The 26,773-nt window shown below is 49.3% G+C and overlaps 1 protein-coding gene across 5 annotated transcripts in view; it reads left to right on the top strand.

The window, feature by feature from the left end:
* The window catches only part of CSPP1 (centrosome and spindle pole associated protein 1), a 1,290,317-nt gene that overhangs the window by 611,843 nt on the left and 651,701 nt on the right, over window positions 1–26,773 (top strand). For all 5 annotated transcript variants that reach the window (XM_085605499.1, XM_085605497.1, XM_085605498.1 and 2 more), the window contains one exon: window positions 10,369–10,658. In XM_085605499.1, the coding sequence (XP_085461625.1) occupies window positions 10,369–10,658 (290 nt within the window). The remainder of the gene's footprint in view (window positions 1–10,368; window positions 10,659–26,773) is intronic.

Here is a 26,773-nt window from a genome sequence, read left to right as displayed (position 1 = left end):
GAAGTGCGACCATCTTAAATATGGCTGATCTGGCATAGATCGTCAGTGGCATACGGGACCAGGTCTTAATATCTTCACATACTAGCTCCCACACCGGAGCCAGGTTGCGCTCCCAAGGGACTGCGGGCACATGCGTTATAAATACCCCTAAATATTTCAGTCCTCCCGTTGCCTGCTGGATGAGGCAACAGACGATTCACCAGGGCCTTCGCCAATATTTTGGCCTCCACATTCACAAGAGAGATGGGCCTGTAGGATGCATGTTGATCCGGCGGCCTACTGGGCTTATGGAAGACCACCACCTCCGCATGCCTCCAGTCTGGGGGAAGAGAGCCGCGGTCCCGTGCCTCCTCTACCACTGCGCGGTAATGAGGTCCCAGCTGCAAAAAATACCGCTTAAAAAATTCACTGGGAAACCCGTTAGGCCCTGGTGCCTTCCCGGAATTAAATTCACCTAATCCAACTCCCAGCTCATCGTTCGTCAGCGGGAGCTCCAGATCCTCTCTCACCACATCTGATAGAGCCCTGGGCGGAAGGTCAACTAAAAATCGATCAATCGTGGCAGCAGGCAAACATTCTTTAGGGGCATAGAGGTCCGCATAATATGTAGCAAAACTCTCCGCCAGAGCCAGTGGATCCGTGAGTGGCTCGCCCGCCGAGCCCAATATGCCCGGTAGACTCGGAGTATGATACACCCCCGGGCAGAGGCGGTGGAGCATCTTGCTAGATGTGTCGGACCTTGCGGGTGTGATCAAAGCATTCGGGATGAGCCTAACCTCATATGCTGATGATACGCAACTAGTGTTGGCCATCAAAGGTGACGGGCAGGAGGTAGCAGAACGCTTTAAAAACGGTATGGTAGCAGTCGGAGAGTGGATGACAGACAACTGTCTGAAACTTAATTCCGATAAAACGGAGGTGCTCATTTTTGGCTCTCTCTCCCCGAGATGGCCCACTTCCTGGTGGCCGCCGGCCTTTGGTACTCCCCCTAGTCCGACCCTCAAGGTCAGGAATCTGGGAGTTATCTTTGACAACCAGCTTAACTTCATGGCACATGCAAATAAGGTCGCAGCCACTGCCCATTACAAACTCCGAATGATAAGGAAAATCATTCCTTTTCTGCCAGACACTGCTGCCAAAACTTTGGTCAATTCTTTAGTGCTTTCATCATTAGACTATTGTAACTCACTTTTTCTTAATGCCCAAGTCAGGGTAACAAAAAAATTGCAGACTATACAAAATGCATCAGCACGTCTTCTGTCCAGAACACCCAAGTTTGCACCTATCACTGACACCATAAGAACTTTTCACTGGTTGACCATCCAAAACAGGATTAAGTTCAAGTCACTTTGTATAATTTACAAGGCACTTCATGATCAGGGACCACGCCTCCTTAAGGACAAGCTTACTCCTTATATACCATCCAGACAGCTTCGCTCTTCTAATCTGAACCAACTAGTGGTTCCACGCTCCAAAACAGTGTCATGGGGTGACCGCCGGTATCTAGTCGCCGCCCCAAAGATATGGAACACTCTGCCTCATCACATTAGAACCTGCCCCTCACTTTTACAGTTTCGTAAGAAGCTGAAAACCTGGCTGTTTAATCAGTGATAGTATTCCTATCTCCTAATGTTTCCCATGCTTCGATAAGAGACAGCTGCTACGGTCTAGCGCCGAGACGCCTACGGGTATTCGTTCGCGCTTAACAAATCTCAAAAATAAATAAATAAATAGATTTGTCCCCCCCCCATTGATGCACTCTACTGTGCGTCGCCAGCCAGGCCTGCCGGGCCTCGTCCAGCAGTAGTGCGGCATAATTCTGTTGGGCAAACAGCAATTGGCGCCTGGCCTGGCCTCCTGACCCCGATGCTCAAGATCTTCAATGCCCGTCTCAGCCTGAAGGAGCGCGTCCCTGATCGTCCTGCGAGGCGCTGCGCACCAAGATATGTCTGTTCCCCTCAAGGTAGGCTTCATCGCCTCCCACTCCGAATAGGCCCCAGTCACGGATCCCACATTCACTCTCAGATACTCGTCGATAGCTTCGTACATACGTTCTCTATAGTCATCATTCTGCAAGTGCCACACCGATATGCGCCACCGAAACGGTTGTCTCCTCCATTCCCCAGTGGTGAGGGCCACTGGGGAATGATCAACAGAACTCGTGGAAGAATATCAGCTCCCTCCACCCTGCCCACTGTCACTCGGGGGACAAAAATGTAGTCAAGTCTGGAATCCGAGTCATGAACCGCTGAGAGATACGTAAACTCCCGACTGTCCCGATGCAAATGACGCCATGTATCCACCCAGTCAAGCCCCGTCGCTAAGGAATGCAGCTTCGTGGCCCCACTACCCTCGGGAACCTCCCTCTCCCTCCAGCGATCCATGGCCATATCCATTACATCATTCCAGTCTCCACCAACCACCGCTACCCCATCCGGCATATCCAACCAGAGAGACACTCCGTGAGACACTCCACCAGGTTCCACTGTAACGGAGGAGGAGCGTAAACGCTGCCCAGAACCAGATGTTCCTCCCCCACCTTGCCCTGCAGGAATATGTAGCGCCCCTGGGTGTCAGTCCAGTGCCTAATGTGTACATAGGGGACTCTATGGTGAACCAATATAGCCACCCCTCGCGACCCCCTCACAAAACCTGCATGAAACACCTGTTGATACCCATATCGTTGAAGGCAGGGGGCCTTGGTCCCTAGAAGTTGTGTCTCCTGTAACAGGAGGATATCCGCTCTAGCCCACTTGGCCTGTTGGAGTATAGCCCCATGTTTAATCTTATCGAGGGCTTCTCTCACGTTCCAGCTAACAATACGAAGTGAGCCCGGGACATTCGCTCCCTATGAGGGATATCGGCCATGTGATAGTGTGTCTGCGGGTGCGAGAATGTGGAATCCAACCCGGTGTGCATGTACGAGCCAGCCGTCTGTGTGGTGAAGTGCGATCAACAAACAAAACAACCCCCTCCCAACAAACCCCACCCCCACCCTATACCTCAAAAACGATTAAGCATCTGTCGCGGCGGGAACGGCCCACGCCCACCCAACGGGAGTACCCGGCCCGCCTCGACCAATGGATCCCCAACTCACAACCCATCTATCGTTAGCACTCTCTCTATTTGCACAGGCTCACTAACGGACTTGGCACATAATTGAGCATCTCCGATCAAGTAATTGTAGACTGCTCCACCGCTGCCCCACGCTTGTATGTCAATCAGGGAATCAAGGTCTGCCGGTCCGAGGCCGAGCCAGTCCGGCATGCCGCTCCGCAGGACAGGGAACGGCACCTGAAGCGCGATCTTCTAGTACCCTTTGATTTCACCGAGGGCCCCCTCCGAGCTACCTCCGACGAGGAGGAATCAGACTCTCTTCCAGGTGGAGTATGGGCCCGCACCCGTACCGTTTTATCAGTCCATTTAAACACCTCTTCTGGCGAGTCAAAGAAATAGGTACGGGAAATAGGTACGGGAGTGGCAGACCACCCGCAGGCGAGCAGGGTATAGTAGTGCATACAGGAGCTTAAGGTCTCTCAAGCGGGCCTTGGCCGCCAGGAACGACTGCTGCTGCTGAACTAGCCTCGTGTAGTCGGGGAAAATTAGAATACATGCATTGTCATACTGTATGGGTTCTTTGATACTTGCCTGCTTTAGGATAACATCTCGGTCATGATAGTTCAGGAGCTTTGCGATGACTGACCTTGGGTGGGCCCCAGGTGGAGGTTCCTGCATAAGCGCTCGGTGGGCACGCTCAATTACAAAGCAGCGAGACATAGAATCTGGTGGAAGCCAACTCTCCAGCCACTGTGTGAGGTACTGCTCCATGTTGCCCCCCTCGCAACCCTCCGGAAATCCAACAAAGCAGAGGTTGTTGCCTCTTGGCCTTCCTTCAGCGTCTTCCACTCGCTGTGCGAGGCCCCGCTGGGTGGTCTACAGCACTGCCACCCGCTTCTTCAGCGTGGTGACATCATCCTCCACTCCTGAAATGTGAGTCTCTGCCTCAGTGATACGGGAAACAGCGTACCGCAGATCCTGCCGCAGACCCCACTGCCCCGATCTTAGCATCCAACATGTCCCTGGACTATGTGATGGCTGCCATAAGCGCTGCATTGTCTGGCACAGTTCCTGACAGTCCCCCAGAGGACCCCACAGCGCACCTGGGCCTGTGAATTTGTCAATAGGGCCCTGTTTAGACGGTCCTCCACCACCCTTATCTCGCGTCATGACTGGCTCTGGATAGTTCCCAGCCCCATCCGAGCAGTCGTCAGATGGTCTGAACCGAGGACCAAGGGAAGGGGGACAACGATGAGGGGGAACCCCTCCCCCACTGAGCTCCCCCGGCCCGACCTGGCCGCAGAGTGGGAACGGGTGACTGCAGACGGAGAGGCGAGAGGTAAGGCGCCGGCACTCAATGGCCTCTTTTCGGAGACCTCCGCCCGACACCGGCCACCTATCGCCCCCCTGCCAACAATAGATCACCACCGGGCACCAAAATTCAGGTAGGAGCACCACTGCCCAGGGCCACCGCTAGAGGTCCCGAGGGAGAGCTACCTGGACCAATAGGCCACTCACCTATGCTCCTCTGAAGCGGGAGATCAAGTCTGTTTCGCTCCAGGCAGCAGGTTTCAGCGGGGATCACCTCCGATGACCTCCGGATCAACTCGCCCCCCAACAACGCTGGTAGACCCCCCCCCCCCCCCCCCCCCCCGCGGCCCGACCAGACCGCTGAGCACCTCACCAAGAGGGGGGGAAATAAGGGGGAGGGGGAAAGCAGAGCAGCTGCAGCGTCGATTCCGGCTGGTGTGTTGTACGCTAGTGTCCAGCGCCGGCCCCCACCGATGTCACCCACGTGGGCCGATCTTGCCACCAAAGCAGGTGCACCCCCAGGAACGGCCCACTGGGCACAACCCAGCACCCCCTCTTCACCAGGGGTGGGGCGGCAGAAGCACTCTGAGCCGACTCCCCCCCCACCCCCCCAGGATCGATGGAGGGGGGGGGGGTTGGCTGGAAAGGACTGCCGCGTCCCAGCGGTCCCTCCGGGTCCAGTCAAGCCTCCGGTGTAGTGCGTTCCCCCCAGTGCCTCTACACACCCCCTCGCGGTCCGATATGGCCACTGGCGCCCCCCGGATGGATGTTCAAGGGGGGGGAGGAGGAAAGAGGCCCTGGAGCACCCGGGCCCGGCGCCCATCTCTAGTTGTCCCCCACTCCCGGAGGACGCCGATGTGCGAGTGCGCCACGGTCCGCCACCAAACCAAGAGGGCGCGAGAGGGGGGGAAAGGAGGGATGGACCCCCCCCCTCTTACCGCCTGCTATGGAAATCTGCCTCCGGTGTGCTGATGGCGGCGGCCCGATTTTTCACCTCCTCCACCGCAGCCCGACACGGCCACCGAGTCGCGGCGCAGCTCCCACAAGGTCCGTCTCTGGGAGGATCCACTCGCCCTGGGGGTAGATCGCAGCCTGGGAGCACTCACCAGCTTCAACGTCTGCCCAATCACGCAGCACAGGGACCGCGCCGCCAAGGCCGCTCCTCCTCTGATCGGCAAGGAATCAAGGCAACGCCCCTGGCCTCACTCTAGGCCGCATCCTCCAGAGGCCCCGCCAAGCCACCACTTGCATATCGTCGTCCCTAGCAGCACCCACGAAGCCAACTTCCGCTCAGGTAGGGGCCGCCGAAGCAGTTCAGCAGAGGGGTATATTTAAGTGACAGAAGTGCATCTGAGAGGCAGGGTATTTCAGGATTTTTAGCTGGGCTGGACGGAGCGCTCTCAGCCCATGTCCACCATGTCGGCTTGCCAAGCCACTCCCCCTAATCAATTATTTTTTTAACCTTTCTGTTTGAATTAACACATTTGAGTTGTATTTTGATAGCAGCCTTTGTATAGTCATTGCTTATCATCGTTGCTTTTGACTATGGAGTGGTTTGACATACCCACCCTTTACACTTGTTAGTCTGATTCAAGTATGTGAATCTATGAAAGATTCAATACTGGAGAAAAAAACAAGTTATTAACCTGTAGACTGTTATATCTTTCATAGATTTACATGCGACCCTCCCTCCTCCCATGTTAGGGCTTCCCACTTAGGATACCTCTTATCTTCTTTTACTTTACACTTGTGCTCGAAATCTGAGGTGTGTTGGCTTTGCAAAAGAAGAGTGCTTCAAGGTCTGTGTTCTGATTGCTTCAAGTTTGATTCTAATAAAACAATGCAAATTGGTTACCAATGGCACTTGGCTTCCCTATGGTTTTCAATGTTTAGGTATAGCACTACTTATTATTACCGGGGGACTCCCACCATGATGACGGGTAATATTTAAGCATGGCATGTGAATCTATGATAGATATCCATACTAGAGAACCACAGTGTACAGGTAAGTAAATTGTTTTTCCAGAGCCAAGATATCCCAAAGTGTGAACATGTCCGTTCACAAAAATATATATATTGTGGGTGTGTATTCACATGAGTGTGTGCACATGAGTTTCTGTGTGTATCACAATGACTGGGGCACCACCAGTAGTTCAGAATTGAGGACACTGGGGCAAAAGTATTAATTTGTCAGTCACGAATATCTAAAGGACTGGCTTTCCCGTGTAGAGTGTTCACAGTGTTGATACCAATGTGTATATTCAAGAGGGCTGCATGTCAGGAAAGTCTTAGCAGAGCTAATTGTAAGTCATTGAGTCATGGCTAACAGGCGTAACAAGTTTCTATGTGTGTGGTCTAACTGCATTAGCATCAACACTGGAATACTTCTAGTTGGTACGTGCAGGTCCTTACTAAACAGCTCTGTTTTAGCCGTCGTTGCGTCAGGTGTGGAATATTAGACGACTTGGTGGTCACTGATGAGCATATGGGTAGTGATGTATGTGTAAGGAGACACCAGTTGAATAAGTAACAAATGCTAGACAATACAATAAATAAAAGCCAGCTCAAAGACCTCTTCCTCAACCGAATTCTTCTGAAAGGATAGCTGCCGCCTAATGCTGAATCGTGCCCATTGGAACATACAGTCACTTTGATAAGAAGGCTTTTACATCACCTACCTCTTGACTCGCTCCTCTGTACCCATTCCCTGAACAGGATTCGTCACGGATCAATGTGTTTACTACTGTTATACTTTGTATTCGATTGCTACATAACAAATGTTGTAAAGCGCTCCGATACCTTCGGGTCTGGCCAGCACTATATAAAGCTCTTAAATAAATGATAAATAGAAATACAGTAAGGCAATGGCATAAGCTAGTGCTGTGTTTGCAAAGTGGTACAATGCAATTCCACATTAACATGGTTTTCACAGTCCATCGCATATACTTTTTAGTTTGGTATACTCTATGGCTTGTTGGGGTATTTCATGCTCACACCTCCCTACTATTATTGATCAAGCTACGCCCCTGCATAGGTGTGGTCTAACATTTTCCCGTTCCCCTTCTATTCAGTGGTTAACTGACCAGTAGTATAGGCAGATAAACTGTATTCCGTCCCTCCAGAGGTGCCCAATCATGGCAATATAAGTAGTAATATAAGCTTTCCATAAAGATTGGCTTCTCTACCATATTGTTGGAAATGTTTTGAAATTTTGCAAAGTGGGAACTAACGATAGAACCTGATAGAAAATTTTCGCTGTTTTCATTAAGTACATAATGTACAGGTTTAACAGTGCTTCCACTGCAATAACCAACATGAAAGAATAGTATGGGCACTGCTCCTTTACTAAGTGTGTTAGATTTCTTTAGTATTTGTGGGAATGTTGTACTATTTTGAGTGGTAACCTTGATAGTAGTGAAAGTAGTAAGTAGGCACAGGCATTCAGAATTCTGTGTATGTACTCAATGAGACTGGGCATTGTAGATGCTCTCCAGTCTTTGTTAATGAGGAATGATTTTAGGTTGCATGGTACTATGGGTGCTACACCCTAACGCGTGATCAGTTACAGAATATTTCTGAAAGCCATGGAAAAGTTTAGTAGTTACTCAAATCACAGTCCAAGCTGTCAGAGGGCTCACAGGCATAAAGGTATCCATCAAGTCACGGCACTCAAGAAAGAAACAAAGGCTGCTTTTTCTGGTATAGCGGATGTATTTCAACGTTTGTTTGGTTCTCTTAGAGAGCCTGTGTTGAGGGATAACCTCGCCAGTATATCTGGCGATTGTTCATCCCCTGTCTTGCATGTCTCAGCAGGTTCACCTCATTCTGCGTCTCATTTCCAGGAGTTACTTGAAGAATAGCCTTAAATCCTAATTAGATGGGTGGCTTGCAACGTGGACTTTGTGTGGCCATGCCGAAGGGGATAGAGCATTCTTACATTGACCTTCTGGTGGTGCTCTGGACTTTTTGGCAGTTTCGAAGCTGGCAGGTGTTAAATGGGGTGCACAAAGATCTGATACCATTAACTAAGATGGCCGCATTTATTCTGTGTTGCAGGGTTTTATTCATTCCAGGAGGGCACATGTGAGATAAATGTTCCTTCTTGTAGATGTTTGGACAGCTCCAGGGCAGCTGGGCCTGTATCTTGATTCAGCATGCATTAGTCTCCCACAATTTGGGCACTTGTTTAGGCTGCCCAGTAATCAAGTTCTACATAAGTGTGTAGCACATTGTAATTTACTCTAGTCTCATTTACAAGTCCAGATGAGCCGGGACCATTGAGCCTGACTGCATACACCCCGAGATTACTTGGTTACTTTAAATGATATTGTCACTGTGGTTGTGTTCCTGAGCCGCAACGTTAAAGTCTCAAAACACTTTTGTTCTCATGGACAGTAAGGTTATTGTGACACATATGCTACGTTAAGGCATAAACGTTTATAGTGAGTTTTACATCTGTTACTCTATGATGCATTAACATCAACCAAAAGCGTTCCTGTGTTGCATTTGTCGTAGATCTGCATGTTAATTTATTTTTTTTGTGCTGTCTTGCAGCTAAGTGAAGAGAAGGTAAAACGCATTCCTCGCTGTTCTCTAAAATCCCATTACCCTGTTTTGGAGTTTAAGTAGCTTTTAGCACTGTGATTCTTCCCTTGCATGTAACAATCAGGATCTTAAAATTACATCGTTTTTGTACAATTCCGACCTTATTAAAGTGCTATGATAACATTTACATTAATCTGAAGAAAGTAGGATGATAAATTAACACAATATGGTATTTTAGAAAACGGCATGTACACGTTTCTGTCAGTGTCTGCATGCTTTTGTATTACTTAAATGTGACAAGCTGTCAGTGACCTGTCTAGAACGTTAATACAACTGGGCAGGCTGCAGAATCCTGTCCTTTTAGACAACATATTTAGAAAGGAGGTCCATTTACCCGCCCAAAGTCAGTGTTTGCCACCAAAATGTAGGTTTAGTGCTCTGGAAAAATAGGAGATTGACATGCACTCCTAAAATCCCCAGATCACCGAGACGTTGTCTGTGAACCTTCCAAACAATGCAACATGTATCTGACATCGTAGCACATTTCGGTGCACGCTTGAAGTCCAATTTTGTATTTCATCATGGGCTCCTTGAAGGTCAAACGTGCACCTATTTCCTGTTCAAGAAAGTATGCACTTTCTATTACAATCTCAAATGTATATTGTGGAGGATTGTATTGTTCCTGGCATTCTTAAATTTCATTGAGGATTAGCAATAACATTATTTTTTATTATGATTTAGGCATTTTAAATGGGTAGCATGAAACCCACATTTGTTGTTAATGTAATCGATCAAATATTACTACAGACTTTTAAAGCAGCTGAGGGTCTTTTTAGGCATTGCATATTGTTTTGCTGAAATGCCATCTCAAATAAATTGTACATGCATCTAGTTACATTTTGGGGTGTTTTGGTATAAGATATCTTTAGTCTTTTATTAGGATGAGTCTTTGAATAATACTTAAGGTTCGCAGATTAAATTTAAGTAGTCGAGGTAGCCCATATTTCGGATGAACTCATTGCTGTTGTCTCAGCCATCCTCACTGCTTTACCCTGTAATTGAGATAAATCACGCAGACTTTCTGTAAACCACTTAGGTCCACTGCAGACTAAAGACTAATTTAAAGGTATGGATGACTGACAGAAGGTTGAAAGATTACATGACATATTAGATGTTATGAGGCCATTTTAAGTTGTAACTGCAGAATAACTTGAAGATTTAAAACTCCTTTCAATCAAATTACACTCCCCACATGTACGTTTGCACAAGTTGTATGTGCGAATAAAGGAGGCAAACAAGTAGCTCCATTGCATCAGCCATTGACTTCCAAGGGAATTGTGTTACAGTTGTGTAATTTGGTAGCTGTGTTTCTTTTATTGAAGTGCTGTTTTTGTTAACTGAAGTAGCCATGTAAAGCTCGGAATGCTGTTAACTGTTCTATTGTGTATTTACCAGCCTGATAGACTGAGAGTATTTGGGGCACAAAACCGCCAGCATGATGTTCCTGAACGAAATGTGCCATACAGGCCCGGGAGAGGTGTTGGACCAGGAAATCCTAAGATGCCTTTTGAAGAGAGGCCTGCAGTTGAAGAAAGGAGGCCACCTGAAAAACCTAGAGTAGCCTTCCAGCACCCGGAATCAGACAGACCTGACCATGGTAACAACTATGGTGCTGCCCCTGTTTCAGTTAATGAAAACTATTATAGAGGGCTGTCCAACACACTTGGAGAAATGATGGCTCCCAGGTACCCAACGCTATTATTTTCGAATATCTCAGAACTCTACCCATGATAACATGATTGTTGTGTAATGCAGTAGTTTTGATTTTGGTTGAGTCTCGTTTTGTTAACTTTCTTTGATTCCGTAATGTGTTATGTATTCATTTTGCCGTGAACTTGAAACCGTCTCGTGTGTGTGCAGTGCCATTGAATTTCATTGTCACGGGCATTTGTCTGGTTTACTTCGGGTACTGCAAATGTTAATCCAGATATAGCGTCCCCTGGTGATTTACCCATCCCAGGGAAATAAGGCTGGGTTAAATCATAAATACGTCTATAGAACAATAGTCTTGAAAGCATTTTCATTTGTTATGCTCATTATGCCAACTTTAAGACAACGGGGTTAGCTTAATAGTTACTAGATGCAGCATTTGTTTAAAGAATATATGGCCTTGATAGTCAAAACTAGCCCCATATATCAGTTCAGTGCCTTGTTACTGGGATTGTATTTGGTCTGCAGTAGCAGTATCTCCATAGGACCAATCCACAAAGGTAAATTTAAGTGAATAGATTTACTCACAGATAGATCTACTCCTACATCTCGGTGTAAGTCCCCACTTGTTTATTGTGTACCATTTCAAAGTAGAGATTTACACCTAGGTGTAGACTTACATGTCTCAGCTCTATCCAGTGAGGGGCTGGTGCCATGTAAGACCTGTAGTCACTATTTTTTTTTATTTTTTTTTATTGATTAAAAATACTTTTAGTAACTTTTCACTTGTTGGCGGAGATCTCCCTGTGGAAAAATACTGGGGAATACAATAAGGCTTATTTTTTAAAATTTTTAATGTTATTTGAATCTAAAATATAAATGCAAAATATTTTTTTAATCAAATCTCTATTGACAGTTCAATTAAAACAATTGCAAGAATCAAGCTGAGCAATGGTACAACCACCGACACTGTTGGAATTGTGCCATCAAACCTTTCCGTCACTTCTAAACCCACCCAAGCCAACAGCAGATTTCAACTTAACCACATTAGGCGGCAATTCCTGCAACCTGATAGGGATAATGTCATCACATATGTTACCTCTGTATCCAACGTCCCCAGATCTTTGCCCATTTTTGAGGCATCCACGGCCTTTATATACTACCCTCTCGGCCAACATACAGCAATCCATACCACGTTTCTTGTCCTTCAGTCACATGACGTGCTCTGCTCCCCACAATCTTGCCACTTTCTGTTTAGCTACGCCAACCCTCGGGTGATCCATATACTCTCCAAACGGAGCAGGTCTGTTTCTTCCCAGATCTTCAAGAGACACCACTTTGCCGAGGCAGTAAGAGAACCTTCACATACCTATCCCATTGACACAACCACTGCCACCCGAATTTTTTGAAGTATCGGATAGTCCCATACCGTATGGTAAGAAGTATTCGTGTGTCCACAACCTCAACATCTGTCATTCGATGCTCTACCCATCTTAACCAGCATGGTCTGAGTGTAGTAAGAGCGAATTGTGAAATAATTTAAACAATATGTTCAGCTTTCTTTAAAAAAAATCAATATTAGCTTTTCAATTAAAGGGAGTTTGCAATACACGGATTATCTATGCACACAGTGTCCACAACATTTCTTGAATACTAACTCCTGCATTTCACTTTGTTGTAGATTTTCCAAGGAAAACTTCAACTAATAGGATATTAATTTACTGTGTATACTAACAACTAACCCAGCTTGTAACTTTGTGTAACACTATATTACTTTTGTTAAAGAAAGGTTCCATTCATCTAAATTATCATTTGTTTCTGCACCCTTTGCTAATGAGATTAAGGAATCTCAAGTTGTTTCTCATTCTTCCTAATCACTGACCATGGCTGACTTGACATTCAGGTTAATCTTCTTTTCACTTTTAATCTTCGTTTTCCCATGGTCTGTTCGTGTGTTCCACCGTTTTATCACTATCTTGCATATCAGTAAAGGATGTCCCAATCCCATCCCGTTAGTGTGTAGTCAAGCATCTACACAAACTTGTCCTCTTCTTTCTATATAAGTGCCATGCATTTGCTGTCCACCCCTTTCACGACTGCCCTGTACCATTACATATTTGATGGTAGATCTGACAATTTCCATACCATGGCGATAGCCTTTTTAGCCAACCCCACTGACATGTATAAGAATCTCTATCCCACCTTCCACTATCAAGACTGTTGGAAGAGTTCCAGCAAGTAGCCCTTAAGGGTTCATAAGTTTTCTCCGTTTAAATTTATTTGCTAACTGGGCTGTTCCTACTCTTCTTGAACATTTAGCCAGGGTATTATTATACGTTATGTTAATCCTTTTCTGATGAATACTTCTAACTGCAGATTCTGCACCTTGGAATACTCCCACAGTGCCAAACTAGATCTGCAAACTTTTTTTTAGCAGTTCTCTAGTGTACCACTAGGTGACACCGTGCCACCTCAGATTACCTCTGAACCACCTCAGAAGTGAGACAACAGAGCTTCGTATAAACGCCACATCTGCACGCTAACATCAGTTCTTTCTTTCTGCCCCTTCAAACGTGGATCTGGAGCTCCGCTTCAATTTTGCCAGCTTTCTGATGAATTATGAAACAAATTCCAGTTTGCTAGGAAATGAACCACAGTTTTCAAAGCATGATGCGACTGCATAAAAGAGTTGGCAGTCCCAAACCCGCATTAAGTGTGTCCCCGGTGTCGGGCCACGACTCGAAGTAGTGCACCAGATGTGCCCTTATTCATCCGAAGCCAAGCTGAGACCAGGAGGTGAAGCTCTCCATCGCTAAACTCAAGAAGAAGTTGCAACCTTGATGTAATTCCCCATCCAGGTCGGGTTTTGCAGACACAGTCACAGTCCTGAAGCCATTCCAGTAAGTGGTCAGCATCGCGCTTGAAGTCCTCCAGTAATTCGAAATTTAACTCCAAGGGCAAACATTATAGAGCAAAGCAAGTCTCGCCCCAACCATGCCACTGTGAACCTGAAGAGAAGGCACAAGGGTGTTATGAAGTGACTCGTTCACATTTGAGGTCTCCTTTTACCAAGAAGACTCCACAACTGATCCCGATCCGCCCTGATTTTCCAGGCCATCAGAGACGCCACAGAAGGTTGAATCCTTCTAGGAGGCCATGCTGCAGATTTTGGTGGCCCAAGGAACTGCAGGTGCTCCCAGTCTGGTTACTGCCAGCAGATCTGTCCTTGGCCTAATCTGACCCCTTTACACCCTCTTTGGTACAAGGTTCCATTCCGGCTGCAAAAACTTGCATTTCTCTTCCATGTTGGCACGATACCGATGCCACCGGGAGAAGATCTGATTCTGATATCAACCAATGTTGCTCTATGAGGTTATAAAAGCACAGCCAGTCATCATGCTACCCGAGCGATGCATGTACCAGGGCGGAGATGCCAGCAGAGGCTCCATTATCTTTTTGTCTCTGATCACAACAAGGGGGACAAACAAGATAGCGATGATGATAATAGTGATGATGGCTTTCTATCCCCTCACTACACGGATGCTGCCTTTTACATGGATTTGCAAGAAGCTAGTGGGCTTGACACCCCTCCTGAGACAGGGTTTGATTCGTTACTTTGACTACCACCAGACAAAAGTGGCTCCTTTTAAGTAGTTGCCCGAAGGGCCATTGAGGTTCTGATTTAAATCTGCCTTCAGTTGAGACCAGAATGAACATCCTGACAAAGCATTGTAGCATGGGCCAGCTACTTCCGAGCCCTATTTGCCCTGATTTTCTTCACAAATACCCTACTGCAGAGAGCCTTGTGGCTCAGGTCCCAGTCAGTATAAGGTCACATATCATTCCTCACAACTCCTCCAGGGATGGAACCTGAAAAGATTGAGGCTTTTGGCAATTGCATATTTGCCTCTGTTAGTCTGGCATTTAGGTCAGTTAATGTGTTTTTTTACTGGGACGTTATACACATGCCATGTGGGACATGGCCCGTGTGATCTTGCCGGTAGCCCAAGAAAACCTTAGGTTGTCTTTGGCTCAAACCGTTTAGAATGGACTAAACTAGGCCAAATATGTTATTTACACTGGTCTAGATACTTCTGGTAACCAGGGGAGTGCAGTTGGCAAAAGTGTTGCACTTTATGGACATATGTGGATGTGCTCCACAGAATCTTCCAGTGATGTACAGGCCTCCCTCGTGCATATTCCCTTTGATGGGTCATGCCATTTACGTGAGAAGGCAGGCTGCATTGAAGTGCTCTAAGGAAATTAGACCCACAGTATGCTCCTTGTGTCTGTCTGCCAAGCAGTTTTAACACCAATTCAAAAGGTTCAGAGGCCATTCTAGAGGGATGGCGTTTCAGCAGAAACTGTCTCCTCAGCTGGTACAGTAGTCACCCTCGTCCTTTTTTAAGGCGTGGACTCGGCTCTGGTAGGCAGCACATTGGCCAGCAGTGGCATCAGTCCTCTTATTCCTCTTTCCCTGCTCCAACAGACACCAAACCACTTTATTTTGCCCTTAGTGGTGTGTGCCCATCCCATGGGAGGGAGGATCCATAATATTCTCCCAGATTGGCAATCCATCACGTTCTATAGATAAGTCTTACAAATCATTCAACATGGCTATAACCTGCCTTTTCTTTTTGCTCTGCCAAATATTCAGTACGCCTCAAAGCAAATTTGATAGGAGCCCACCTCCATTCTCCTGCAGGAGGTGTGAGTGTTACTCTCCAAAGGGGCTACCAATATGGTACCAGGCACAGAAAAAGGAGAGGATTGTTACTATTGCTATTTCCCTGTGCCAAAGGAGGGGGTTGGGGTCACAGGCCTATTTTGGACCTTTGGCCTTGTTGGGTCAGAAAAGACCTCTGCATGGTAAGCAAGTATACCCATGCACTGAGTGCCCAACTGTACTGTTGTCTGGATCCCTAATGTTGTAAACATGGATCATGCGTGTGCGTGATAAACATAGGCTTGTCTCATTGATTGTGTTCTTGTTGGACCGGGAGGGGTGCCCAAAGTGCTACCCTTATAGTGGTTGAAGGCTACTGCCTTCACCAGGAGCCAAGCAGCACAAGCGCGATGATGGCAGCATACAGGTTGTGATCAGTTGTAGTGAACAGGACCTTTTTATCCAGTGTCATTGGAGTGAGACTTAAAAGTTCAGCTGATGTGTGCCCTTGCCCTACATCAGGTAGATGTGGAGTGCTGCATAGCCTGGGAGCAGTGACTCTGCGCTGGTTTTATGTGTTAGGTTCAAAGGAAAACGAACGGTCCAGAGATCCTGGTTCTGGATATGAATTCCTAAGCTGCTGGAGGAACTTTGCTTGAGGCTCTGGAGCTTTCCAGCCTCGTATTAGTAAGTGGGAGTAAGGGTGTAAGCATATATTCCTCCCTTTCAACCGGTCTGTTTTAGCCAATAGGATGATTCCTTTTTTTTGACACAGCACAGTAGTCCAAGTTGGGTTGAGTGAAGGTAGTTTTTTTATTTTCATACACCGCTTTATGAATATATTTCATTTTTTTAGCTTATTTTGTGGAAAGTTTTTGAGAAAGGTTTTATGTGTGCCTGGGAAGGGTACAGTAGAGGGATAGAGAAGTATTGTACTGTGTATGTGTGATTAGTGCATGTACTGGGTGTATGTCTGTCTTTGAGGAATACTTGACATTTAAGATGTAGTGCTGTGAAGTGCGTGCGCAATGAGAGCATAAGCTAGGTGTATATGTGCTTGCATGAAGTACAATACACGAAGGGTGAAGTGTTGTGCAGCGCGCACATGGTGAGTGTGTGTGCTGGCAGTGTGTGTGTTTGTAAGTAACACACCCTGGTTAAATAGAGAAGAGTTTGTACTGTGCAGACTGGGTGTGTGCACGTGCGGAATGCATGTGTACATATAAGGGTACATTGTTTGGATGTATTAATGCTGGATAGTAAGTGTGCTGTGAATGTACACTGAGTAATTGTGCCTGCTATTGTACAATACATGGAGGACCCTGGTTTCAATTTTCGGAAGCCCAAGTCTGCCTAGTGAAGACACGAGGAGAGGAATCCCCTACACAGATTTGTGTAGTGCTACGTTGCTGTGAGCTGGAAGTGACACTCACTGGAGAGAAAAGGAAGATGCTCCCTTGATTCTGTGATAGATCACAAGGAAGGGTCTTAGACATAACTCTGGAAGGGAGATATGGCTGATAAGGGAATCATAAAGAGTAGGGATGGGGATCTGGGATTAACCTTTTGATACACATCACTGTGGCTGACAATCTGTTGTGAAATCTGGTCACTCCTATGAATTGTGTTGTGGGGCAATCAACTTCAGAGTCTTGCTCCTGTGACTGACATCTTTTATGAGGAAAGAAGGAGAGAGTAATGTCCACTTCAAAAGAAGCAAAACCCCAACTTAAAACTTCAAAGACTCAGACCGTGCATCACATTTGTTTGATGGAAAAGAACTGTAAGAAGGGTAGGTTGAGTCCCCAAAAATGTGTCACCTGCCAAGCAGCTAGACTGTCTTTGTGAGAAGGAGAAGATCTACAAAACGTCTACCTGTGACCAGAGCTGCTGCAATTGCCCGCTAGTCTCCCTGCTGGGTGAGCGACATCACCCAGGGAAACCAAGATCACTTGCACTGGAGCTCCAGTGTCTGCCTGCTTGCCAAGTCCAGTGTGCCCTGTGAGGAAGAGGAGAGCACTGGAGGGAACAAGGTCCAGTAGGAAGATCTACTGTGAGGACTCCCTGTGAGAGGATTCATCGGAGCACCGATCGGGCTGCAGCCCGTGTGCAGGATTGTTTTTGGCGACCCCATATGCGAGGAAATGGCTGCTGTAGACTGAGCCGACCATTCAGCGCCATGCGGCTCTCACTGAGCTCATACCGCCATGCTACGGTGACCCCATATGCCAGAGGGTGACCACTGGTAAAATTACTACTTTGAGGTGTGCCAAGACTTATGACTTTCTGGTCCGAGTCGCTTGTACCGGAAGAATCTGCACCTGTTATTACCACTTACCACGGCAACCTTATATGCCAGGAGGGGCTGCCGGTACCAGTGTTGTGACAGGATTCAGGCTGCCAGCCGATAGATCGACTGGGGCTGTGATCGGCCCGCACTGCAAGGGAACTGCCCCCTGACTCACCACTGAGGACATGCAGTGGATGATGTCGCACCTTCACTGGCTCCATTCGGGAGCTGAAGAAAGGATTCCTCACACGCCCCCATCCCCTGTAGGGTAAAAGCCAACTTACCGCATCCTTACAAGCTGGAAGCTGCTCTGACAACTGAGAGTCTTCTGGCAGTGCTGCTCAGGACAACAAGCCTGTGCCGCCAGGTGCTGCTAAATGGGTCACAAGCAGCACAATTTCTCCAATCTGAGTAGGACTCGCAGTGCGCATTGAAGGCACCCACTGCACAGCTAAACTCTTCTGGGCTGCGAGAGCTGGTAAGACATGAATTTGACCAGTTGAGCCCTGGGCGATTCGCTGCTGCCAGTGCTGCAGCAACATAGACACTTTTGACTAAAATCCTGAAGAGCCAAAGGGGAACTCTTGAGTACGACCTAATAGTGAGCATTCCCTTGATGTGGACACTGGTGAATGGGGAATAACCATGTACATGTTACACAAAGGTGGGGGGGAGACAGGGATTTGCCTGACAACTACTAGACCCCGACCTCCAGGAGATTGTGTTATTGCTTGTGGATGTCGATTTAACTCTCAGTGGTAGCTGTGGTCGAGCAGTCAAGAGCAGAAGGGGTACTTGGCCAGTTGACCAGGATCCATAGTAGGTCAGTCCCCAGCACATCAGGAGTAAACGGCCTTAACCAGCACGGTTGGGCCCAGTAACCACTGTGTCCCCATGGCCCTCTGAAAGGTGTCCTGACAGGCATCAAATTAAATTCTGCAGAAGATAAAAACTTTGAATTTTCACACTGACCCATATTCTGCCTGTCCTGGACCTGAGCTACTGGATGTTGTCGTTGGAACTGCAAGAAGAATATTTTCATATACCAATCCTGCAGTCATGCAGATATTACCTTCTGTTCAAGGTAGGTCAGGAGCATTTTCAGTTTGCTTTGTTCACCTTTCACCTTACTAGCCCCGCTCAGCTGTTCACAAAAGTGATGACAGTGGTTGGTGTCCACATTCGGAGGTCAGAGATACCAGTTTTCCATACCTTGAAGAGTAGCTGTTGAATTCAGGCTTGCCACAGTCAGTTATAGACCATATTCAGATGACTGCATACCTCCTGACATCACTGGGGTTCACTTGACTCCTTTGGTGAGGCTTCCATTCATTAGAGCTAACCAGGACACAGTGCAGGGCGCCTTCCTTCCACTGCAACCAGTCCAGGACAGTCCAGGACAGTTTGGACTCTGGTCCATATCCCAGTGGGACACTGGCGTTACGAAAATTGAGGGGGCCTCCCTGCACGGTACGAAGAGGGGCCCCCTAGGCTCAAGCAGGAGCTCTCTGGCCAGAGAGCAGTGCCGAGGGGGCCCCCTGGAGCTTGGGGCCCCGACGCACCGCGGGGGCTGCCGGTGCCTGTGTTACGCCCCTGCAGTGGGAGCAGCTCCGAGGCTTGTTTGTATGTGAGCCTCCTGCATCCTCCTTGTCAGTTGCGCCAGGTGGCACATGCAGGTCTGGAATGGAATGTGATGCTCCAGTGGGTCCAGCATCAAGGAAATCTATTGGATGGCATTTAGATTTTGAAGGAAATGTCTCACTGTTTTTAGTGGTGGATGCTTGAACACATTTGGTCCAGTGCTAGACCCTCTTCCTTCCCCACTCAGAGCTGACAATGGTGGCAGATGCGCCACTGCTGGTTGTGGGGGGGACATGTGGTGAAGTTGGCGATCAGAAGACTGGCCTCCAACAGAAGTCTGATTTCATATCAGTCTATTGCAGTTGTAAACCATTCATCTTGCTCTGAAGGCCTTCCTGCCATCAAGGGGATGCTGGCGCAGGGTTTTATTGACAACCCCACCGCCATGTGATATTACACAAAGCAGGGTGGAGTGGGTCCTGGGCTCTGTGCCGGAAGGCTCTACACCTGCACCAGAGTATTTTTCTGATCTAATGGAGACGTCCTTTGTTTTCTTTCTGCACCATCAGTCCAAATCTGGAAGAGCTACCTCTGTAATTTTTGACTGCCTTTTTCAACTTTTTGTTGATGTTTTTAGAGCAGTATGTCTTAGGGACGTCTCCTAAGAAACCTGTGGGTTTTAAGCCCTGTGAAGTTTGTCACCGGCAAATGTCTGTGACAGACCCCCACTTGGTTTGCTTGTGGTGCCAGAGCCGTACCACGACTTCAAAGCCTGCCCTGACTGTCGTGCGATGAACCCCAAAGTGCACCCTGAGCTCGTGGTCACTCAGCACTGAATGACTCCATACTGCTCTTGGTCCCAGCCCCCGTCACATGGTGATCCTGAGCCCACTGTTTGAGTTATTCCTGTTGTCGAGGAGATCAAAATCTTCTGCAAGTCCCACAAGAAGTTGACCAAGAAGTCAAAAGCTCTCTTCCACTTCACCACACCAGTCCAAGTCATCGGACGAGGCGTGGGAACAATGCCACAAATCTAGGCCCCCCTCCCACACTTCAACTGCACAACCTGAGTCTGCTCTGCGCCTCTCAGAATTTCCCAGAGCTGTAACAACTGTCACAGTAAAGTTCTGTGATAATAATCACCTCTTCTTAGGGCGAGCTAACCCCTCTGAGTGCATTCAGGCCCAATGGGTTCGGAAGGTGCCCTGACTTGGTTCCTGCCAGCAGGTTCGCCCTCTGCACCAGTCGGACCCTGGTGTGGACCGACTCCTATCGTGAATCCATGACCGTCACCTGACTCTGGTTCAGTGGCGCCACCACCCCTTCGCAGCACCAACCTCATTGTAATTCCTGACACTGATACAGAGCGATACCGGCATCGTCCGGCGGTGACTCTGGCGCCAAGACCCTCAGAGTCGGAGAGAATGCCTTCATTTTTCGACAGGTCCTTTGAGGAATATGTTTGGGGTGGATCTGAGTATCTTATGGCTACCCTGACTTCATTGAGGAGCCCTTGACCATGGATAATTGTTGTGAAGAGCTGGCTGATGCCAATGGTCTGGACACTGGCCGGGTCCCCCCTCCTAGTGTGGCTACGGAGGGAGGGTTTTCTTTTGCCATGGCGATGTGGAGGGCTGTTGAGGTTCTGGACCCTACACTGCCCTTGGTGGCTGTCAAGACCAGTGTCTTGACCGAAATGCTTCAACCCAGGGTATACACCACAGAACCTTTACTCCCCTTATATGAAGCCCTCACTGATGTCCTGCTTGTGGCCTGGGCTAAGCCCTGCACAGAAGCTCCTGTGCACAGGACAATCACTCCCCACTGCTGCAGATCCAGCTTTCCTCACCCAGCATCCCACTCCTGAGAGCCTGGTCGTGCAGGCTTCAAGCTCCAAGGTTAACACTGTTGCGTTCTCTATCTGAAAGAGACACGTTAGTGATAGATTCCTTACCTTAGAATATCCCCAGGTGTCAGACAGGATCCGGAAAGTTTTCGTCAGCAGTACCCTTGCGCATCAGTAGGCATCGTCGTGCGGCTCCGCGTACGTCGCTGGCGTCGTATTCACCGAGATGACGTCATCGGAACTACTTAGACGCGCCCATGCGCGCTGATGTCAGTTCTTTGTTTTTCCGCGCCAGCAAGCGCAGATCCGAGAGAGAGCGGTACTCCTAGTTAATATTTTAACTTGGTTTCTGAGACTTGTTTCTCTTGTTTTGCCGAGTACTCGACTTCTGGTGCAATAGGGATGCCCGGGTTTAAGTCCTGTAGGGACTGCCATCGGAACATGTCGGTGGCGGACCCGCATAACGTGTGTCTCTTCTGCTTGGGGCACGCCCACGACCCCGAGACCTGCCCCGATTGTCGGGCCATGGCGCCGAAGGCTTTGCGGGAGCGTTCCCGAAAGTTGTTGGATGCCCGGCAATAGATTCCACGACGCTCGAGGTCCCACTCCCATGGGAGGTCGAGGGACAGGTCGCGGGCCGACACCATCGTTCGTCGGAATCGGGGACAGGTAACTCAAAGCGCTATAAGAAGTCGAAGAAGCAGTGTCGCTCTTCGTTTAACCCTCACCAGTCGCGGGACGCGGTGGAGGGGGCGGGTGGTCACTCCCCCACGGCTCCGGTGGAACCTCCGTTGTTGCCTACGACCTTACCCGCCTTTCCCGGGGCCGTACGCAGCTCCGTAAGAAATACAGGTATTCCTGTCGCCCATGGGCCGTTTATTTGTCCCATCGGGTCCCTCTGGAGCGCCTTCAGGTCCCGTGGACCTGTTGGGTGGTTCTGCTCCCGTGCCGCCGCCTTTGGCCCAGGCTACGCCGACAAGATACCCTGCGGCGCCGTTGGCTCTGGCCTCGGCGCCGCCTCCGACCCCGACGCTCCCTCCGGCGCCGGGCACGAGCCTGGATTGATCTATTATCCTCCGATTCCTAATCCAGGTGGGGAGTTTCTTCCCTTTCCCTGGAGCCCTTGTCCTTACCAGCCTCTTAAACAGCTGGTGGACGAAGGGGAGTACTGGGAAGGGTCTGAGGACCCTCTCGCAGCTCAATGTGAGGATAAACTGGAGTGGGAGGGTGATATGGAAGGTCCAGGCAATCTGGATTTTTCTCCGCACCCTGGTACACTCTCCCCTTCTTCCGTAGCTACGGAGGAGGTTGGGACTTTTTCTGTGGTGTTGCGTAGGGCGGCTGAGGCTCTTAACCTCGAGCTCCCTTCCGTGTCTATCAGGACTTAGGTGCTGCAGTCAGCGACTTCCTCGGTGGAGCCGCTACTGCCCTTTAACAACATGCTTACAGACATTCTGTTAAGCACCTGGATCAAGCCTAACGCAGGGGTTCCTGTGGATAGGAGTGTGGCATGATGCCATCGCCCGGCCCGGGCGAGCCCAGTTTTCTCACGCAACACCCAATGCCTGAGAGTCTGGTTGTCCAGGCCTCTGCCTCTCCGAGCAAATTCCCTTCCGCACCTCCGTACAAGGAATCTAAAAAACTTGAGCAGTTTGGGAAGAGGATTTTCACCTCTGCCAGTTCCGTGTTGCGAGCGGTGAATACTGCATGCCTGTTGGGCCGCTATTCCCACTCTGTGTGGGACACTGTAGCACAGGTGCAGCCTCAGTGTCCAGTGGAAGCTCGGGAGGTGCTCTCCCAAGCCATTACCAAGGGGAGAGATGCTGCAAAATTCACTATCCGTTGTGGCCTTGATACAGCCGACTCCCTCAGCAGATCACTTTCCACTACAGTGGCGCTACGCTGTTACGCATGGCTCAGGACAACTGGCTTCTCCGGGGATGTCCAGAACACTTTGTTGGACATGCCCTTTGATGGCACGCACCTCTTTGGTGACAAAGCCGATAACACTTTGGAACGCTTTAAAGACTCCAGGGCTACAGCCCAGTCCTTGGGTCTTGCCACCACGCGAGCTCCCTTTGGGTCTGCCTTTCGCTCCTTTCGAGGTCAGGGTCGAGGCGCCCAAACGGGTTCCTTTCAGAGCCGCTGGCCTGCGCAGCCACAGTCTCAGCACAGCCGCGGTCGGGGCTCCAGCCCAGTCCTTGGGTCTTGCCACCACGCGAGCTCCCTTTGGGTCTGCCTTTCGCTCCTTTCGAGGTCAGGGTCGAGGCGCCCAAACTGGTTCCTTTCAGAGCCGCTGGCCTGCGCAGCCAGAGTCTCAGCACAGCCGTGGTCGGGGGGGCCTGCCGAAGTGGGGCATGGGGCCAGCGGGCGGGTCCGTCCACCACCGCCCCTGCCACCACTGCCTCAAAAGCTTCCTACTCCAGTGTTTCAGGCGATTCTGCTTGCACTGAAAGCATTCCTTCCCTCTGTCAAGGGGGGGGAAGTGCAGGTGTTCACAGACAACACCACCGCCATGTGGTACTGGAACAAACAGGGCGGGGTGGGGTCGTGGACCCTCTGTCAGGAGGCTTTGCGCCTCTGGACGTGGCTGGAACGCCAGGACGTTATCCTGGTGATTCAACACTTGGCAGGTTCTTTGAACGCCAGGGCGGACAAACTCCGCCGACGGTGCTTGATGAATCACGAATGGCGTCTTCACTCGGAGGTGGCAGAAGGTCTCTTTCAACAGTGGGGAGAGAACGCGCAATGTCAGCAGTTCTGCACGTTGGAGTTTCCAAGGCGGCACTCGCTCGGAGACACTTTTCATCGCGAGTGGAGTTGTGGTCTGTTATACGCCTTTCCGCCTATACCACTTCTACCCAGAGTGCTGACTGGGCTCAAAGAGTTTGGTATCCCGAGCTACTCCGTATGAGCCTGGATCCTCCGATCTGACTGCCTCTGCGGGAGGATCTTCCGTCGCAGCAACAGGGGACGGTCCTCCACCCGAACCTGTCCAGCCTCCACCTCCTTGCGTGGAGCTCGAGCGGCGACAGTTGATTCCATTTGACTTGCCTCCTGAAGTCCGTAGTGTATACGCCTGCCGGTGGAATAAATTTCTGGCATGGTGCACAGCGAAAGCTGTAGATCTCCTTTCTGCACCTCTTTCTGAGGTCCTGTTGTTCTTTCTCTCTTTGGCCCAGCAGGGCTCTGCTCTGGGCACAATCAAGGGCTACCTTTCTGCTTTTTCAGCCTTTCTCAGGCTGCCTGATCAGCCCTCTCTTTTCAAGTCCCTTGTTGTCAATAGATTTCTCAAAGGCATTACTCACCTTTTCCCTCCTATTCCTTTTGTGATGCCTCAGTGGGACTTGAACCTGGTTCTCACATATTTAATGTGCGCTCCCTTTGAGCCTCTTCATAACTGTCCTTTGCGGTTATTAAGTTTGAAAACTGTATTTTTAGTGGCCATCACCTCCGCTAGGCGTGTGAGTGAGCTCATGTAAACCTTTCCTGGCGATTCATCCGGACAAGGTTTTGCTTCGACCACGTCCCTCCTTTCTGCCAAAAGTAGTCACTGCCTTTCATCTCGGGCAAGCTGTCACTCTGCCCACTTTCTTTCCGCCTCCGCACCCTTCCAGAGAAGAGGAGAGACTCCACCGTCTGGACCCAAAACGTGTGCTTTCATTCTTTCTGAACTGCACACAACAGTTCCGGGTGGATGACCAGCTCTTTGTTGGCTACGTGGGCGCCAAGAAAGGCCGAGCTGTGCACAAGCGGACTATCTCCCGATGGGTTGTCCTGTGTATTAAAGCCTGTTACTCTCTGGCTAAAAAGGAACCTCCGGTAGGGCTGCGCGCCCATTCTACCAGGGCCACAGCAGCTACTACAGCACTGGGACGCGGTGTCCCCCTGCAGGATATCTGTCAGGCAGCCATGAGGGCCTCGCTGCATACTTTCACTAAGCACTATTACCTTGACAGTCCAGTCCGGAGAGACTGCTTCTTTGGCCAGTCTGTTCTCCGTGACTTTCTGGTGTGATTTCACTTCGCAGACCCCCCAACTGGGTTGGTATTGCTTGGGTATGTATTCTAAGGTAAGGAATCTATCACTAACATGTCTCTTTCAGATGCACAAGTTACCCACTTGTGTAACGATATATCTGTAGGAGACATTAGTTAATGATAGATTCCTTACCGCCCGCCCACCCTCCCCGTTCTGCGAACTGTTCTCTAGGGTTTAGATCATCCCTTTCAGGGCCCTAGTTCTATTGCACCAGTAGTCGGTCTCTGGCATGCCTCTGCGTTCCTGGCGCGGAAAGTCGTGTACAGAACTGACGTCAGCACGCGTGGGCGCGTCTAAGTAGCTCCGATGACGTCATCTCGGCGAATGCGATGCCAGCGACGTACGCGGAGCCGCACGACGACGCCTACCGACACGCAGGGGTACTGCTGATGAAAACTTTCCGGATCCAGATCTATGACTGACTAATGTCTCTTACAGATATATCGTTACACAAGTAAGTAACTTGTGCATCACATCACTGGATGGGGAATTCAAGAGGCTGCACACCTTCATCAAGAGGATTTTCTCTTCTACCAGCCTTGCACTGTTATCCATGAACTCCGCATGGCTAACAGCCCAGTACACCCACACAGTACGGGACTCGGTCAAACAAGTGCTTCCCATGGTCTCGGAGGAAGCCTGAGCCATCCTGACCCAGGCTATTGCAGATGGCAGTGATGCAGCAAAGTTCATTATGCGCTGTTGATTGGATATGACAGACTCGCTGGATAGAATGATTGTTTCATCTATGATGTTCCATCAATACGACCGGCTACGGTCAACTAGCTTCTTGAGTCCATCCAGGCATCCTTATGAACATGCTCTTAGACGGTCCTCACCCGTTTGGCGATAAGGTACATTCAGCGCTTGAGCACTTCAAAGACAGCAGGGCCATCGGCCGTCTTTCATGACTTTCCAAGGCCCCATGCCAGCCTCATTCTGCCTACTGCAGCATGGCCATTTTCACCCGGGCACCACAGCCAAGAGACTCCCTAGTCCTTTTGTTGCCATGGACACAGCTCCCACAAGCCTCGTGGGACCCAAAGCCAGATAGCTGCCCAGTCCAATACCCCCCATTGAGGCCTCTTAACCACTTTAAAATGCCATTGCAACATCACGAGCAACCAGTTGGTGTAGGCTCCAGCACCACCTGCCCTGCTGGCAGTTTATAGCCTCGGACAAGTGGGTGCTCAGAATTTTTCAGCTGGGTACACCCTTCAATTCACAGAAATCCTACCAACCATGCCACCGTCCTCAGATCGACGGACGGAGGATCATCTCTCCCTGTTGCATCAGGAATTACAGGCCAAAGGGGCGATTGAGAGGGTACCAACATCAGAGGTGGGTCATGACTGTTATTTCCGCGACTTTCTGGTGCCAAAGGATAATGTAGGCCTCCGTCCTATTGTAGATCTTCGCCCTCGCAACTACTTCCTTAAGAAAGAGAAATTCAGAATGCTCATGATAGCTCAGGTACTGCCTGCCCTACATTCCAGAGACTGGATGGTAGTGCTGGAATTGCAGGACATGTATTTCCATATGCACCTCTTGCTGCCCCACAGATGTCATCTGAAATTCATGGTGGGCCACAAGCATTTTCAGTTCGCTGTGCTTCCCTCCTTAGCAGCGCCCCTCTGGTGTTCACGAAAGTGATAGCGGTAGTTGCTGCGGAGGTCTGGGGTTCCAGTCTTCCCATACCTTGACAACTGGCTGTTGAAGGCAGGCC

This window comes from Triturus cristatus, chromosome 5_1 (assembly GCF_964204655.1).
Source record: "Triturus cristatus chromosome 5_1, aTriCri1.1, whole genome shotgun sequence".
Lineage (NCBI taxonomy): Eukaryota > Metazoa > Chordata > Amphibia > Caudata > Salamandridae > Triturus > Triturus cristatus.
The sequence above is the reverse complement of the archived record's forward strand: the minus strand, read 5'-3'. Positions and strand labels throughout refer to the sequence as shown.